Source organism: Podarcis erhardii, assembly GCF_964252035.2.
Source record: "Podarcis erhardii genome assembly, chromosome: 7".
NCBI lineage: Eukaryota > Metazoa > Chordata > Lepidosauria > Squamata > Lacertidae > Podarcis > Podarcis erhardii.
This window is the reverse complement of record NC_138511.1, coordinates 46,401,546-46,417,703: the sequence shown is the minus strand read 5'-3', so window position 1 is coordinate 46,417,703 and position 16,158 is coordinate 46,401,546. Positions and strand designations below refer to the sequence as shown.

Genomic DNA, 16,158 nt, shown 5'->3' with positions numbered 1-16,158 from the left:
GAGGCCTTTCTCCTGGGCATGGTTGGCCAATTGGTGCCAAAGAAGAACAGAACTTTTTTTATGTATGCGACAACAGCAGCAAGAACACTTATCGCAAAATATTGGAAGACACAAGATCTACCCACTCTGGAAGAATGGCAGATGAAGATGATCGACTATATGGGACTGGCAGAAATGACCGGCAGAATCCGAGACCAGGGAGAGGAGTCGGCGGAGGAAGATTGGAAGAAGTGTAAAGACTATTTGCAGAAATATTGTAAAATCAATGAATGTTAGTATGATGTTGGACAGAAATTAAGTGGTTTCCAGCTGTAATGCTTAAGAAATATGGAAAATAAGGTTTTGAAATAAGAAAAAAAAAATTTAGTGGTGAGGATTTGTTGAACAAACGATCTGAATTGGAATATAAGAAAGGGAGGTATGAGGAGGTCGGGAAAATAAGTTAAAAGAAAATAAGTAAATGGAAATTTTATGTGTTTTTTCTTTTTTTAGTTGTTTTTATTTTTGTATTTTTGGTATTTTTGTTGTCTTTTTTCGTTTTGTTTTACAATGTATTATTTTTGAAAATTTCAATAAATATCTTATATATATAAAAAAAGAAACGCCACCGTGCATCTGCAGCAGCAGCACAAGCAGAGGCCGGCCTTCATCTGCCCCTCCTGCATCAGTCTCTACAGCCACAGAAGGCACTGCAACCTTCCAGCAGTTTGACTGCCTAGACTGACAGATGCAACCAGAGCCAACATGGTGCCCTCAGATGCTAATGGGCTTCACCTCTCATGAGCTCCACAGAGCATGGCTGATGACCAGGGTTGATGGGAGGTGCAAACCAACATCTGGAGGGGCAAATATTAGCTGCACCTGATTTATTGCCTAATTTGAGACTGGATGAGACTATTTGAAAAAGAAACCAAAAGAGGCAGTTGTTGCTTCTTTTCCAGACGCTCCGTGCAATGGAAATCCTTCTTTAGCATTAGAATCTCTTTAAACTCTGCCTTGCAATACACAGCATCAGCCAGGCTGCAGAGGACATGAAATGGCTTGTTCCAACATGCTGACAGCAAACAGCTTTGGAAAGGTTTTGTTTATTCACTCAAAAAAAACAAAAACTGTACAAATATTACAGGCAAGTCTCTTGCTGCAAAAAGTATAAAAATAATCTTTATATATGAATCAAAGTTCATTTCCACCCCCCCTTCCCATTGTACATTTTATTTAGGTATCTTTTCCAGGACGTCATCTAAAGAGAAGGCAAGAAATTTATAGCAAAGGGAAGTGACGGTTCAGCTGCTAAACAGATCCCTCCGAAAGACACCAAGAAGCCTGTGAGTCTATTGGGGAGGAAGAAATGCGACACACCTCTGGGCTTCCTAGAGCATCTGTGCAATGCAGGAACTGCTCTGGAAACAGAGACATGCAGGCCAGGAAGGTGTCCTCACAAGTGCCTAAGCACATGGGTAGCCCTCCAGGTGTGGCTAGACTAGAACTCGCAAAGTTCCCTGACCATGTGGGCTGGGGCTGATGGGAGTTGGAGTACAACATCTGGAGGACACCACGTTGCCCATCCCTGCTAAACAGGACACCAGAGGCTTCTCTAAACACTAAGCATCTGGAAGCAGAGTATTAACAAGTTCCCACTCTGGAAAGGATGCCAAGGAATTGTAGGGCTGTATATTCCATACGGAGGGAAGTATCGGCTGCACCACTTACACCCTTGTGGCCACTCTTAGGAAGCAGGACAGGGCAGCCAGCTTAAACTAGCTCTTGCTGGCCAAAAGCTACCACATGACAACACAAACATTCCCTGATTTAATATGGGCGGCTTAGTGGTGAGTGTGCTTAGGGCTGCAGGTCTAAATCCCACTGAAATCAAACTCTTCACCCAAGCAGCAGTTTTTAAGGTTAGGGTGCAAGGCAGCACCACCTTCATATTCAGTGCCTGCGGCCGAGAACTGTGCAAAGGTTATGGGCCAGGGAGCGTGATTTAGGGGCTGGCATCTGGTAAAAGCACAACTGCAGACTGGAGAGCAACACTGCGGTTACAGGAAAGAGGTTGAGAAGTGCAAAGGAGTCATAGGAGGAGGTTCACCAACCCAGATCCTCACGGGTGCAGGTGGGGAGGTGAGCAATACTCAGTGCTGGAAGGTGGGGAAGATGTGTCGCATACAGACTCTGGGAGAGAAGGTAAGCTGCACGGGAGGTGAGCAATACTCAGTGCTGGAAGGTGGGGAAGATGTGTCGCATACAGACTCTGGGAGAGAAGGTAAGCTGCACGGACGGGCATCCAAATGAAACCAGCAATTTGGAAAGGGGAAAATGCAGTAGCTCGAATGCACTCAAAAAAGCCCACCTTCAGCATTGACGGAGGATATTGAAATAAATCACCCAGACTTGGCCCCTTTCCTCAATCCAAGCCCCTCCATCTTGGGCTCTCACTGTCGAGCTCAGGGCCTTGCATTGCAGGCAATCCCAGCCAAGCTTCCCCATCCCTAAACAACTTGGCTGTTGGGGAGGGGGCAATTTGTTTCTCCATCCGGACTCTTTGGAGGAAAAGTGACTGTGCAAAACTGGCACCTCTACACGGCTAAAGGAGAAGAACTGGACATGTTTCGGCTTGCAAGACTGAGTGATCGTCGTGCTCTCAAAGTGAAACAGAAGCGGCTGAAACTCGGGAAGAAGCTTCTGAGCACCTTCCATACATAAAATGGATCCAAGGCAGGGTTGACGAGGCGTCGCTTCCCCCTCTCCCCCTCGTTCCTTGTGTCAAGTGTGTAGTTGCCAGAGAAAGAACAGGAAATGAGCACCTCTGAAATACATAGAGACAAGCTATAAAGACAAGACAGCACGAGCCTTCCATGCCCCTGTTGTTCAGCCCTATTTTCTCCAGAAAGTGCCACCAGGAGTGTAGGGGAGCCAAGCCAGGCTTGCAGACCCAAGGAAGCTCTTCTGCTGTTCCGGAAGAATTGACCGCAGGCTGCTGGGAAGGAGGCCTCAGATCTAGTGAAAGGACAGCCAAAAATGGAGCAAGAGGGAAACCAGGGGACTGCCTTGTGCAACATAGGAAAGGAAGAAAAGAAGCCAGGAAAGGGAGCTGCTGCTCCTGCTGCTGCTGCTTGGTCCACAAGTCCATCCCTGTTGATCTTCAGTCAAGACCAGAGCAGCCAAGTGTGTCACTCAAGCACTAGAGCAGAAAAGGAATCCAAAAAAACACCAGGTTTTTCCAAAGACTGGTTTGTTTGTTTTTTAAAAAAACACGTATCCTAAAGTCCATCCATATGCCAGGAGTCAGAGGTTGAGGATAGGCACATCGAAAAGGTCACACACTCCTTCGCTCTCATCCAGGTTGTAGATGTAGTCGTGGTCACCAGGAGGCGGGGAGAGACGGAGTAAAGGAGCAAATACTGTTGAAGGGAAAGGAGTACAGTCAGGCTGTGTCTGGCTCACTGTGCCTGTATGCTGGCCCTTTGGCAACAAAAACCAGGGCAAGGGCCCTCCCACATGCTGCAACACCCGACCCACATGCCTCCCTGCCCTGCATGCTTTACCAAAAGTAGAAGACCTTAGAAGACCCAAGGAGCAGATTGCCCATGTCAACTTGTAGCTTGACCCTCAGGACTCACCATTAAACCCAACCTTCAAACACGGTACCCTGCTTTAACTTTAGAACCTATAAGCTCCTTTGCTCTTCTATGCCTCTTTTAGGGCACACAAATAAACTGCAGATATACCAATGTCACATTTACTCCTTCTCTCTGAGGAAGTGTAGCTGCAGGGTGGGGAAAGAAGAGGAACTGGTGGGGTTAAGGACCCACAACACGAAGTGCTTAGTATCTTCACCCATCTACAAACCCCTGGATTTTGGGGGATGAACAGCCATGGCAATTAAACTACTACAGAACCAACATGTATGTTGTTTTTCAAAAAGGGGGCAGCAAAGATAAACATATGCTTTATGTTTTGTGGTGGGTGGAAGGGACAGTTAAAACAAAAATAAGACGTGCAACTTTAGGTCACTTCTTGTGGATCCTAACCACTTAGCTTGTGGATCCTAACCAGTTAGTCCAGATATGGAGAACCTTTGGCCTTCTAGATGTTGTTGTACTACAACTCCCATCGGCCCCAGTAAGCATGGCAGATGGCCAGTGATGATGGGAGTTGTAATTCAGCAACATCAGGAGTACAAGGGGTCCAAATGATGTCCTGCTTGTAAACAGACCCACACCTGTGTTAGTTTGAGACCAGTGTGCATTAACCTACTCAGTTGATTACAGTTCAGCTGAGCTTTACCATTTGCTTACAGTTCAACTGGACCAACTCAATTTCCTATACCCTAACTTTCTAGCCTTACCCAAACCCATCTCCACCCCAAAACTGGGAAATAGCAAAAGGCTTAATCCTTACCATCAGATGACATTAGTTCTTCGAGCAGCTCAGAATTCATGCATTCTGTGTGAAGAAAGAGTTGCATTACAACCACACACTCTGCTTTGGGATTGTACAATAGAATATTCTGTATCATTTCAAACAAAGGCTCAGGTATGTCAGTTTAGAATACACTCTCATGATAAAGAAGCCAGCTTTGGCTTTGATGGATGTTAACTACCTGGATGTTAACTGTAAACAGAAGCAGTCAGTTGCACACCCCAACTGTGTATTTATAATACAGTCAACACATGACTTTCCCCCAAAGAATCCTGGGAACTGTAGTTCACTCCTACAGATCTACAATTCCCATTATTTTTGGGGTAAGTGTTGGACGCCCAGGGAGAAGTGTTACATTCCAGATGACCCAAACAGATCAATGAGGCCTAAAGGAACTGCTTATTAACAGATGCCAGCTTGCAATGCACCAAGTAATACTGTACAAGACAAAGCAATAGCTACAGGCACCCTAGTTTCACAGCAAGGGCAGTGTCACCACCACAGCATGAGCATCCCTGAGCTAGCTGTTATTTCACATGTATCCAGCAGAGGGCCACTCTGCCATGATATTTGCTTTCTCCAAACAGAGTATAGTAAGGGCCTCTGAAAACATGGGAGAAAATGTGAGATCAAGAAGGTTCAAAGGTCCCTCACGTTGCCCCAGAAAAGTGAAACAAATATAGTTCTGCTGAAGCAACACACCTCTTGTTGGATCAAACATCTCCGAAAGCTCTTTGGGAAGTTCCGGTACTGAAAAACAGAAGAGACGGCAGTGGTTTCCATGCTGCTCCAATAATGTCCAAAGTGCGGTAACCTGTACAGGGTGCTCTCCCCTGTTTGGTAGCCTCTGTTCACATGAGGTGCTCAGAAGCACCAGATCTTACTTATCCAGAATATGTTGCTACTTCCAACCTTGGAACAATGGTTAATTTAAGCTATGGTTTTATTTGTACAGTACAAGCCAGGATCAGAAGCTAGGGCTTTAGCTTTGCTCATTTAAACAAACAATATTTTAAACCAGCCACGGTTTGCCCTTGCTGGATGCAGCAACTGAAAGTTAGCTTCAGCCAAAAAGCTGATGCTTCCCATTTGCCTTTCGCAACTGCTCCAGTTGAGCCTTGTCTGTGAACCGGGCCTCAAAGAATCATGGGAACTGTAGTTCTGAGAGTAGCTAGTAATGTCTGGAGACACTCATTCCCACACAACTAAAGATCGTAGGATTCCTTGTAGGAAGCCATGGACATGAAAAAAGTACAAAAACTGACCTAAATATCCTGCCCACAACCCTGCCTACCAGTATTTTAGAAATCCCATTTCATTGCCCGCTCCAATACAGCATTACGTTGGGGTTTTCTTTAATATGCACTGCATGCCCCCAAAGTGAGACTTGTGGCATCAGACTTGTGGCGAGGAGCTCCACCCACCTTGCAAAAGTGGCCTGTGACAGGGGGAGGTGGGGTCAATCTGGCCTGCTGGCCACACCCAGTTCTCCACCCTTGTTGCACATGGCAAAGCAGATGCTTTGCTATTCAAAAAAACCCAAAACAAACCACATGCACACAAACATTGCTCCATGGCAGACTTTTAACCATAGCAACCATTACAAAGCTGCTCCAGTTTCTGGAAAAAGAGGGACTCTGTGCCATGCCCATTTGGGAACAGAGGAACTCCCAACCCAAAAGGCAGCAACCAAAGAATTCTCACTTTCTGTGGGGTCTGGCTTGATTGGCTCAAAGGAGGTGGAGGGACTGGGCAGGATGGAGCTGCTGTCCAGCAAGGCGGAGGACTGGAGGGGCTGCGTGTCCAGCCCAGCAGGTGGGCTGGCTGGTGCTGTCGAGGGGGCAAGTGGGTCCAGCTCCCCGCTGCTTCTCGATTCTGCCGTTGAGACGCCACTATCTGCAAAGGTGTAAGACATAGATGGCGACAATTTTGCAACATTTCATGGATTGCACACTGAATAGGACATGACACTCAACCAGCAAACTCCAGGGCAGTACAGTGTTGCATTAAATGCCCACAGGCATCCCCTAAGCCTTATAAATACGCCACAGAAGTTACTAGCCTTCATAGGTCATTGATTAGAACTTTTCTCCTCAACATGCCTTTTCCCACATGAAGGGGATGAATTTTCATATATCCAAAAGCTTTCTGTTATGCTATCCGCCATTCTCCAGACAGATGCACCACAGGCCAGATGCAACTTAACCAACATGAACAGTATCACAATGATGTAAGAATTAGAGACCCAGGGTGTAGATTTTTAAAACATTCCAATATTCTCTGTGTTTGCATTTTATGACTTCCACGCTGCATTCCTTTTCTATCTGACCCTGAAAGTGGCACAAATGGCCCTCCAGGATGTTATTCTAAATCTATCATGAGTTAGGACCAGAGTATAAAATCAGCTATCCTTGAAGCTTCCCCAAGGAAAGTGAGATAAAGGAAGGAATGTCAACAACCTGATGAAGGGCTGCTTGCCACGGGAACAGTGATAGAAATGCTACATTTGAGACCATATGGCCTGGGCACTCTTGGGGCACCCCAAGCTGATTGTGGGGATCAAGATTAAGCCACGCGTGTTTTGCTTCTCATGACCTGTAACTTTTCCTGATGTATGTAGAAGGATGTTGATGTTTTAAGAACGTTTAGATGTTTTATGACTCTTTTGTGTCCTGTGAGTATAAAACCCTTGTTCTAACTCTCTTAGTGGCAGGCGACTTCTTAACTAGTGGTTCAGCTAGAACAACCACTTAAGTTGAGCTCTGTCTTATTGCTACAATAAATGCTGGGTTCCTAATTGGGCGCTAGCCTCAAATTATTTCCTTGGTTCTGTGTTTTATTTACCCTCGCCTGAGAGCAAGGTGGTGTAGAAGTAAATTCTTACCACAATAACAACCTATTACGCAACTTTAAAAAACAAAAAAACCCAGCTATACTTTTTATTAAAACCTAACAACTGGGAAGATACAGCTTTCCCAAAGAGTCAACCTGTAAACAGTTATCAAAGGTAGGTTTGAGGTTAGAATTTTAGACAAAAAAACCAAGCCACTGCCTTAACAATTCAACACACATTCCAGGAGTGAGGAGTGGTAGACCGCAATTTAATCCTCGAGAGAAAAAAGAGAGAGAACACACATACACACAAACAAATGCACAATGCAAAGCAAATATTTGTCTCAGGCAGACCTGCCACAGAAAAAACTTGCCCTTTTCTGATGCACTTGCAGTAGGCAGATTGTTAAATTGGTATGTAAGCCATATATGGGGAACCTGTGGCCTTTCAGATGTTTTTGTAGTACTATCGGGCATGCTGGCTGTGGCTGTGTCCAACAATTTCTCTTTTGGAGGGTCACAGGTTCCCCATCACTGATACATGGAATATGTTAGTACACGCACAATATCAAGTTTAAGGAAGGATGGATGTGTAGAAGGGAAACTTGGGAGTGTGTTGGGGGGAAGGACTGGTTTTCTCTCTCTCCCAACAATGGAACAGTAGAGAAAACAGCTGTCAATACTTGATTGGGTTTCTGAATGTATAAGAAGTGTTGTAGATCCAGTTCTCCTGAATCAATTACGAGCCAGGCACCTCACATGAGGATGATTAGTCGCCTACTGAATACGGGCTTTTTAAAAGGAAATCTTACCCCAAGGTGTAAGCCAGACGTTAATGGAAGATCAATTTTATATTTGATAAAATAGCACTGTTGTTTTTAAGAGCCTGTATGGAAAGTTTTATTGTTTGAGTTTGCTGAATTGATTTTACTGTTCTTTGAGCTTGCATTTCTGTGTTTCATTCTCAGTGTATACCACTTTGATGGTGGCCTATTTAATAATGTGTTTAAAGAAATAAATACATTAAGACTAGTGATGATTACAATGAATGGATGTTATGTGCTTTCCGTATCTTAATTTGGGATAAGAAATACAGTAACTACATATATGAAAGAATGTGCTGTTTCAGAACTAGAAAAAAGGAACGTATGTGTTATTGGCTTACAATAATTGTATGTACTGAAAATTATGTCAGATAATTTATATACAACTATAATTTTTAAACATGATGGGAAAAGCTGGTACAGTCCACTGTAAATATATTATTCCAGTTTGAGACCCAAGTACTTTACAGCTGCCTGGCTATACTACTTTCCAAGAATTCAAACTAATTTACACTAAAGCAAATAAACAAAAAGCCAAACAATTATAAAATCACAAGGAGGCTACACATACGATGGAAAAAACTCGGAAAATTTAAATTCTCCCTTAAGGTTTGATGAAATAGGAAGGCTTCACAGCATGTGGGGGGAACCTGTGGCCCTCCAAATGTTGCTGAACTCCAGCTCCCATCAGCACCAACCAGTGTGGCCCATGGTTAGGGAAGATGAGAGCTGCAGCCTGACAATATCTGGAGGGCTACAGGATCCCCAGTCCAGTTTGGGTGCAGTTTTGAAAAGGGACAGTGATGTTGGAGGCTTCCTAACCTTGCCTAGGCCAGGTTCGAAAGTTCTCAGGTGACTGCTGAAGAAGGCAGGCCTCTAGCGAAGCCTGCCAACGCCTTTCATCTGGAAGAGGCTGACAGCAAGGCCAAGTGACTCGACTTCAGTGTCATATTCGAGAGAGGTTACAGGAAGGGAAAGCTCCTCTGCGACTCACCTGTGGCGTTGGCTGCTTTCTGCACAGCAGAGACCTGGTCCTGTGTGCTGTTGGGAACAGGCGCAGAAGGGTGGGTACCACTGGGAAGAGATGCTTCTTGGAAGTGGGCAACAGGTGGTCTCTGTGCCTTAGAGAGTGTGACCGGCTGACACTGAATGAGGTCTTCCGGGGGAGGGACAGGTAGTACCACTGGAGGAGAGCTCCAGGCGTCTTTATTTACAAGCAGGACATCAATTGGACCGCTTGTACTTTTCAGGTGGATCTGGTATTTCTTCTGACCATTTAAGCCCTAAAGAAAGGGAGAGAGATTGCTGCAAGGTAAGGCACCCAAGCCAGCGCAGTGATGCATCTATGTGTGTAAAGGACTGTATCCAATATAGTGTTAAGTTACTTAGAATCATAGAACTGTAGGTGGAGAGGACTCTGGGGGCATCTAGTTTAACCCCCTGCAACGCAGGAATCTCAACAATCTTAGCGGGATACTTGTTCCACTGGCAAAATGTTTTGTGCCAGATGAATGTTGTTGTGCAAGAAAATGCGAAATGAAAGCTCCTTGACAACTTGCAGCCAGCATCAACCTGCAATGCGAGATGCTGCTGAGTGTTCCAAGGGTCACCAGTTCCTTGAGGTTTCAGCCACAGGTTTTTTCCTGCCCGACCACATTTTAACTGGAAGTGCTCGGGATTAAACCTGGGACCTCCTGCAGGCAGAACATGAGCTATGGTGGCACCAACAGGAGCCCAACAACACCAAGAGGGCCAAAGGCTAGCGATCCCTCATATAAGGCTTCCACCATAGCCTCTTTGCAACCAGGGACCATTCCTTTGTTACCCACGTGCCACCTACCTCAGGGACAGGAACCTCTAACTGAGTACCCGATGGGGCTCGGATGGCTAGCAGTGTGTCACCTGGAACAAGAGAGCAAACGCAGCATTTACTAATCTGATCTAGGTGAGGAATGGAGCAGCAAGCCGTTGCAAGCCCAGACGTGCACTCTTTCTCTTTCCTCCTTTTTCACCTCTTCCCTCAAGAGATGGGAGACCTGTGGCCCTCCAGATGTGGCTAGATGCCAACTCCCATCAGCTTCACAAGGTTGGCCAATGGCCAGGGTTGATGGAAGTCATAGTTCAGCCACATCAGCAGGGACAACACTTCCCCATCCATGCTTTACCTGGTCTGCAAACCTGTAACACGGCCAGTAACATTGGCAGGAAAAAAGGACATCTCCCAGACTTGCGTACAGTTCTCAGATACAGAAGGGCAGTGTGAGCATTTGTGTATTGTTTTTTTTTTAAGGCTGCTTGTATTTTTTCAGAGCAAAAGGCCATTTCATTCACAATATTTATCTGGCTAATGCTAGTAGACCTAAGTGACTAAAGCAAGGTGATGGCAAAACAGAGTATACATGAGGGGAATCCAGCCTGGGTAGTAAGACAAGGGCTACTGCACTTTCTGAGAGCTGTGAAGGTTTGCCTGATTTCTAAGAAAAACAGGCTCTAAACTCTGGAACTCTTGCCCAGCTCAGTTCATTTGTTCCTAGAGCAAGGAGTGGGGTCCCCAACGTTGCTGAGCTCCCCCACCCACCAGCATAGTCAATGATCAGAGATGATCGGAGTTGTAGCCTAATAACACCTGGAGAGCACCAAGGAAAAGGTATGGCATACAGGAGGGGAATCTAGCTAGGATACACCACATCCTCACCTGGAAAGCATTTGCAGAGGTCCTCATCAGTCACATAGGCTAACGTTCCTGAAGTTAAGGGGGAAAACCAGATGCATCCAGAAACAACGAGATCATTGGACAAAAGAACACTTCAAGATGTTTAAGGGAATTGGAAGAAACAAGTGAACAACAGATCTAGTTATCAGTCGGTGCTGCAGAACACGCTGGTCAGAATGTGTCCTATGTGCCCCACCTACTGGGTGCATCTCTACAAAAGCAGCAGCAGAGGAGGACATTTGGGATCCAATACATTTACTTAACACTTTTTAAGCTCCACCCACCCACCTGTATTATAAAGTAGTTCCAAATAACAATGAATAGTTATGGCTTTCCCCCAAAGAATCCTGGGAACTGTAGTTTGTTAGTTTGAAAGGGGGAAGAAGGAAAAAGGACTACGGTGCACTCAGAAGGATATCGGCTGTTTTGTACATCGTCCGTCACATTTTTGATGCTTTGCTGCACCCACATCTTTTGCTGCTCCAGTTCCCGCTCCCGCTGCTCCAGGTCCTCAATCTCTGCCTTCAGCTCTATCAGCTTGTGGGCAATTTCACGAGTGTTGCAGCCAGGACCTACTCCTCTGGAGGGAACGAGAATTGGAAGCAAGAAAAATGAGAGAGGCCACTTCTTGCAGAGCTTCCCTAGAGGGCATGAGCTATCAGAGGCACTGCCATTGCAACTGCAAAATACCTCCCCAAACCCACAGGATTGCTCAGTCACGCTGAGCACAAACTATTCCTCCCCTTTGTTTCCAAGCTCAAACCTTCCAGAGAGGAATTGACAGCCCTTTAGATATTATGTCTCTATCCAGTATGGTGCAGTGGTTAGTGTGCAGGACTAGGATCTGGGAGACCAGGGTTCAAATTGCCACCGGGCCATGAATCTCACTGTGTGACCTGGGGCTAGTCACTGCCTCTTAGCCTAACCAACTTCACAGGGTTGTTGTGGGGATTAAATGAAGAATGGGGAGAAACCTTGTGACCATCTTGAGCTCCTTGGAGAAAAAGGTGGGCTATAAATGCAATAAATAATAATAATAAAATATTCAAAGATCTCCTTCCACCAACACAGTTCCCTCGGAAGAGAGTTCCTCCAAACTTCAGTCATGTTTTTACTCCCAAATAGTATATCATGTCATTAGGTTTTAGGTGAGGTACATTTTTTATAAGTTTGAACCTATAAATGCTATACTGCCAACATCAAGGGGAAAATATCATGGCGGCAAACAGCATAAAATAAATTTATATTCGTAAAACAATTATAAAATACATCCCAAATTAGTATATCTGCTTAATACATCAAACATAACTGGATCACTGCTTAGGAAAAGCAAATGCAAAGAGATGAGTTTAAGCAGGCACCTAAATCCCAATGTTGTGGGTACCTGCAACTCCCCTTACAGCTCAATTTCATAAGCTATTTCCCTACTATTTGTGACCACTCAGCAAACAGGAGTACAGCATGACCATTGGTGAAGCTTACTCAAAACTGCCTTAAATGCTGCACTCAGGACACAGTCAACTACTCAAATGCAAGCTATGACTGTGCCACACTCCTCAAATGCAACTGCCCCCCATGCATCACTGAGAACAGAGCCTAGTTTCAGGATCACCAATCCTTGCTCCAATTCACGAGCACTTACTTCCACTGTATACTGTTCTTGGACTTCTTCTCAATCAGCCCTATGCCCTCAAGGACATTTGTGATGTCATAAATGCGCCGCTTCTGCCGCACTGCCAAGGTATCTGCTGCCTGTGTAGGAAACCCAAAACATTATCATGCCCTGCTCACGAATGCCTGAGCCACTCAGAGAACAGCAGGAAGCTGACAAAACAAAAAAACACCTCCAGCCACTTTGTCAGTTATACATAGGAACAGGCCTGGACTCAGTGTCTTGGGTTTGGGAGAGGAACCATCAATTAAATCTCTTTGCCTCCCACATGTTCCATTTCAGGGGGTTAGTTTATAAACAAAACAGAAGTTCAGCAAGAGAAGCTGCAACCCATCTGCCATCCTGGGGTTCCTTCCAAGTGGCCCCAAAGACGGCCTGATGTCATGGCAGATGAGGGCACAAATCCTACCTTTCATGGCAGAAAAGTGTACCTGTGTGGCATTGCTTTCTCTGCTACACTGCCACACACAGAGACAACATGGTGTAGTGGCTAGAGAACTGGGTGAGGAATCCAAATCTGCACTCAGCCATAAAGCCTTGCTTGGAGCAGTCACTCTCTCAGCCTAATCTTATCTAGCCAAGTTATTGTGAATGGGAGACAGGAGAGGGAAATATGTAAATTGTCTTGGGCTCCCTGCAGGAAGAACAGGATAATGTAATATCATAATCATCATGATGATAATATTGCAATCCCAAAATCTATAACATATAAAAGATGATTTCCTATTTATTACTATTACTATTATATATCCACTGTTCAGAACATCAATGAACAGTGATGTGGATTATCAGTACCCAGTGTAAGAACCAAACTCTCTATATCCTCTTTAGGCAGTATCGCTGCAGGGCAGCTGGGTTGTATTCTGTGACTTTTCTGGATCCTCAGCTTCACCAAATGTCTAGCATGCAGAAACAGGTAATGCCTGGAAGCATATCCAGCAGTAAGATGCAATAGAGGGGGAAAATCAAAATCCCCCATATCATGGTTGCATAAAATGCAATGTGTTAACAAATCCCTGATGTGTTAACAAAGATTTTGTAGATTTTGTAGATACCAAGATGCCCTTTTCTCAAGGTAAAGGTGAAAAGGTAGGTAGATTAGAGCGCTTACTATTAGAAAGCAGGTTCTAGAGAAATTAAGAGGACTCGTAACTTCACCCAGATATAAAAATATTCAGATGTCTTTCAGTCACACAATGCTGGGAGCACAAATGGATCAAAGGGAGTTGTGTAAGAGCAGCTTACGCTATGTGTCCACGTAACGTGGTATTGTCTGCTCTCATTGGCAGCAGCTCACATTACCTGCCGTTAGATTTTATTTTAATCTTCAAATGCCAGCGATTGAACTCTGAACCTTCTGCACACAAAACATGTGCTCTACCACTGAGCTATGGTCAGCAACATGCAGCACAGTTCATGTTTGTTAAATATGTAAGTGTAACTTTGTCATTCACAAGAACAGTATGACTACTACATAAGAACATACATAAAGTGCCCATGGACATATGCTGCTGCTAACAGACCCTGCATGAAAAAGAATCCTTAGCATCTCTAAGTAGGGATAGGAAGGACCCTGGATTGTACACAAGTTCTACTCAGAGTAGACCCACTGAAATTAATGGACCTATATTAATAATGCCCATTAATTTCAATGGATCTACTCTGAGTGGCGCTAAACTGTATGCAACCCTCCGATCTTAAACCCTGGCAAGCTTTTGCCAGTAATTTAAAGTTTAGATAATATTGAGCTAGGGGGAACAAGGCAGCTTCTTATGTCTGCTCCTCTGGAGTTAGCAAAATACAAGAGCTGCCTTGATGAAAAGTCTCAAGCTGCAACCCTCCTTGCACTTCCGTAGGAGTAAGCACCACCTGAACAGAGGGGGGTTTGCTTTGGTGCAAAGATACACAGACCTATGCTGTCAAAGCCATCATCAATCACCTTAGACAGGGCTCCAGCAGGGCTCCTTCCCACTGCTGTTCCCTTCCAAACCAAAGGCCCTTAGATGGCCATGCAGCTTACTGGCCTAGTTCACATAAGAAGCCACATCTGGATTCAGTAACACTATACTAATGCTTTTTTGTTGTTGTTTAAACAGTTGGTGGTTCATAGCATTAAAAGCTTCTTCCTGCCCACTTTTTCTACTCTAGATTTCCAGTGTTTGGTCCTAAACCGTTTTGAACTGCAGAGGCGTCTGCCTGCTTCCCCATCTGCCTGCACTGCAGTGGAACCAAAAGCAGATTTCAGTTAAGGTTAAGCACTTCAGGCAAGGTTGCGAACACCTGCAGTCCCTTTCACACAGAAGCCACTGTTGCGGTAAAGCAGAAGCTCCTGCAACTGCTGGAGTTCTGCACTGGCAACAGACTGATCACACCTGCGACTAAGTTATACATATGCAACCAGCTCAGTGTAACACCCCCACCCGCAGAGATCCCTTCATGCACTCCTGCAGTCCATACCCAACATGCAACTCAGCATTATCTCCCCTTTTGGCGGATGCTGCACTTTAACGGTCATGCTTCCTTGATATGAGGTGAGGGAGGTCAGAGGAAGAGCTAGCAAACAGGTGGGGAAGCAGTTGGCTCCCAAAGTTTGCTCATTTGGTCTGAGGACAGAGAGAGAGAAAAACCCAATTCAAGGCAGGATCTATTAACTGGGATTTTTCCTAACACACACACACATCCAACCCTGCATGGGAAGATGGAACGGAGTCAAGAGATCCCAAATGTGGACACACAGCAACAGACCAAAGCTCCAGACAAAAGGAGGTGGTCGGAACAGATACCTAATAGGGCCCGATTCTTACTTTCCGTAAGCCCGATCCGGCCCCAAGAGGCAAATCCTGCCACCGCCACTCCACGCTGCCTCCTTTCCCTTGTCTATACCATCGGGTGGGCAGAAAGCAATTGGGATCTACTGGCAAGGGTTTCTTAACTGTTTTCATAGCAGCAACACAACCCCCCCCCAAAAAAGGATCACTAATGGGGCTGTTGTTGAAATGAAGAAAGCTAATCTAAGCGTAAAAGGGTTGTGATATCAATACCGTTGTGGTACAAGGGAACCCATCCCAGATCCTGGCACCTTGTTCTTACTAGCTGAGTGACACACGTGTGTGTGTGTGTTCAGCTCCCTCTGGCTGGTGAAGGGGGGATTTTTGGGGGAGGAGGGGGAACAAAGTAGATCCAAGAAGCCCTAAGTCTGCCCAGCAGGAGTGCTTCTTGCCCTGATGGGAGCCAGCAGGACCCCCCCCCCGGCCACCCCGTTTTCCCCGCTCTCTCCTCCTCCTCCTCCTCCTCCTCACCAGCTTGAGGTCGAGCACGCCGTCCTTGGCCTCCTGCAGCAGAGACACGAACTTGGTCGTGAGCAGCCCCAGGCTCTTCTCGTGCCGGCTCGGGGCGCCCCCCGGTGCCTGCGCCGCGGACTCCGCCATCCACGTCCGGCTCAGGCCCTCCGCCGCCGAGGCCGGTGCAGCTCCCGGGTCTCCGGTACGGCCCCCGCGCGCTGACCCCTCTGCCGCTTCCGGCCGCCGCAGGGCACGACGGGAGGAGGGAGGAGGAGGGAAGGCTCCATCTTGGGAGAGAGGGCGGAGCGCCGCCACGCTCCCTCCCGCCTCCTTCTGCTCGGCTCCGCCCACCACCACCACCACCACCGGCTTCCCCTCTCGCGCCGTTGTAGCGTCCCCTGCTGGCCAGTGGCG

The 16,158-nt window shown here is 46.1% G+C and overlaps 1 protein-coding gene and 1 long non-coding RNA gene across 2 annotated transcripts; one reads left to right on the top strand and one right to left on the bottom strand.

Annotated features, from left to right (window-relative positions):
- Positions 1-1,069: 1,069 nt before the first annotated feature.
- Positions 1,070-16,003, bottom strand: E2F4 (E2F transcription factor 4). The gene is made up of 11 exons (XM_081872412.1): positions 15,763-16,003; positions 12,434-12,543; positions 11,210-11,371; positions 10,774-10,817; positions 9,919-9,980; positions 9,073-9,361; positions 6,127-6,318; positions 5,125-5,172; positions 4,402-4,446; positions 2,196-3,401; positions 1,070-2,100 (listed from the first exon to the last, which is right to left on the bottom strand). Exons 1-10 carry the CDS (start codon positions 15,889-15,891, stop codon positions 3,286-3,288), a joined length of 1,197 nt encoding a protein of 398 aa, XP_081728538.1. The 5' UTR covers positions 15,892-16,003; the 3' UTR covers positions 1,070-2,100; positions 2,196-3,285.
- On the top strand, positions 2,056-2,553 carry LOC309347689. The gene is made up of 2 exons (XR_014159016.1): positions 2,056-2,184; positions 2,264-2,553. It is a non-coding gene; the product is annotated as an uncharacterized lncRNA (long non-coding RNA).
- Positions 16,004-16,158: the final 155 nt, after the last annotated feature.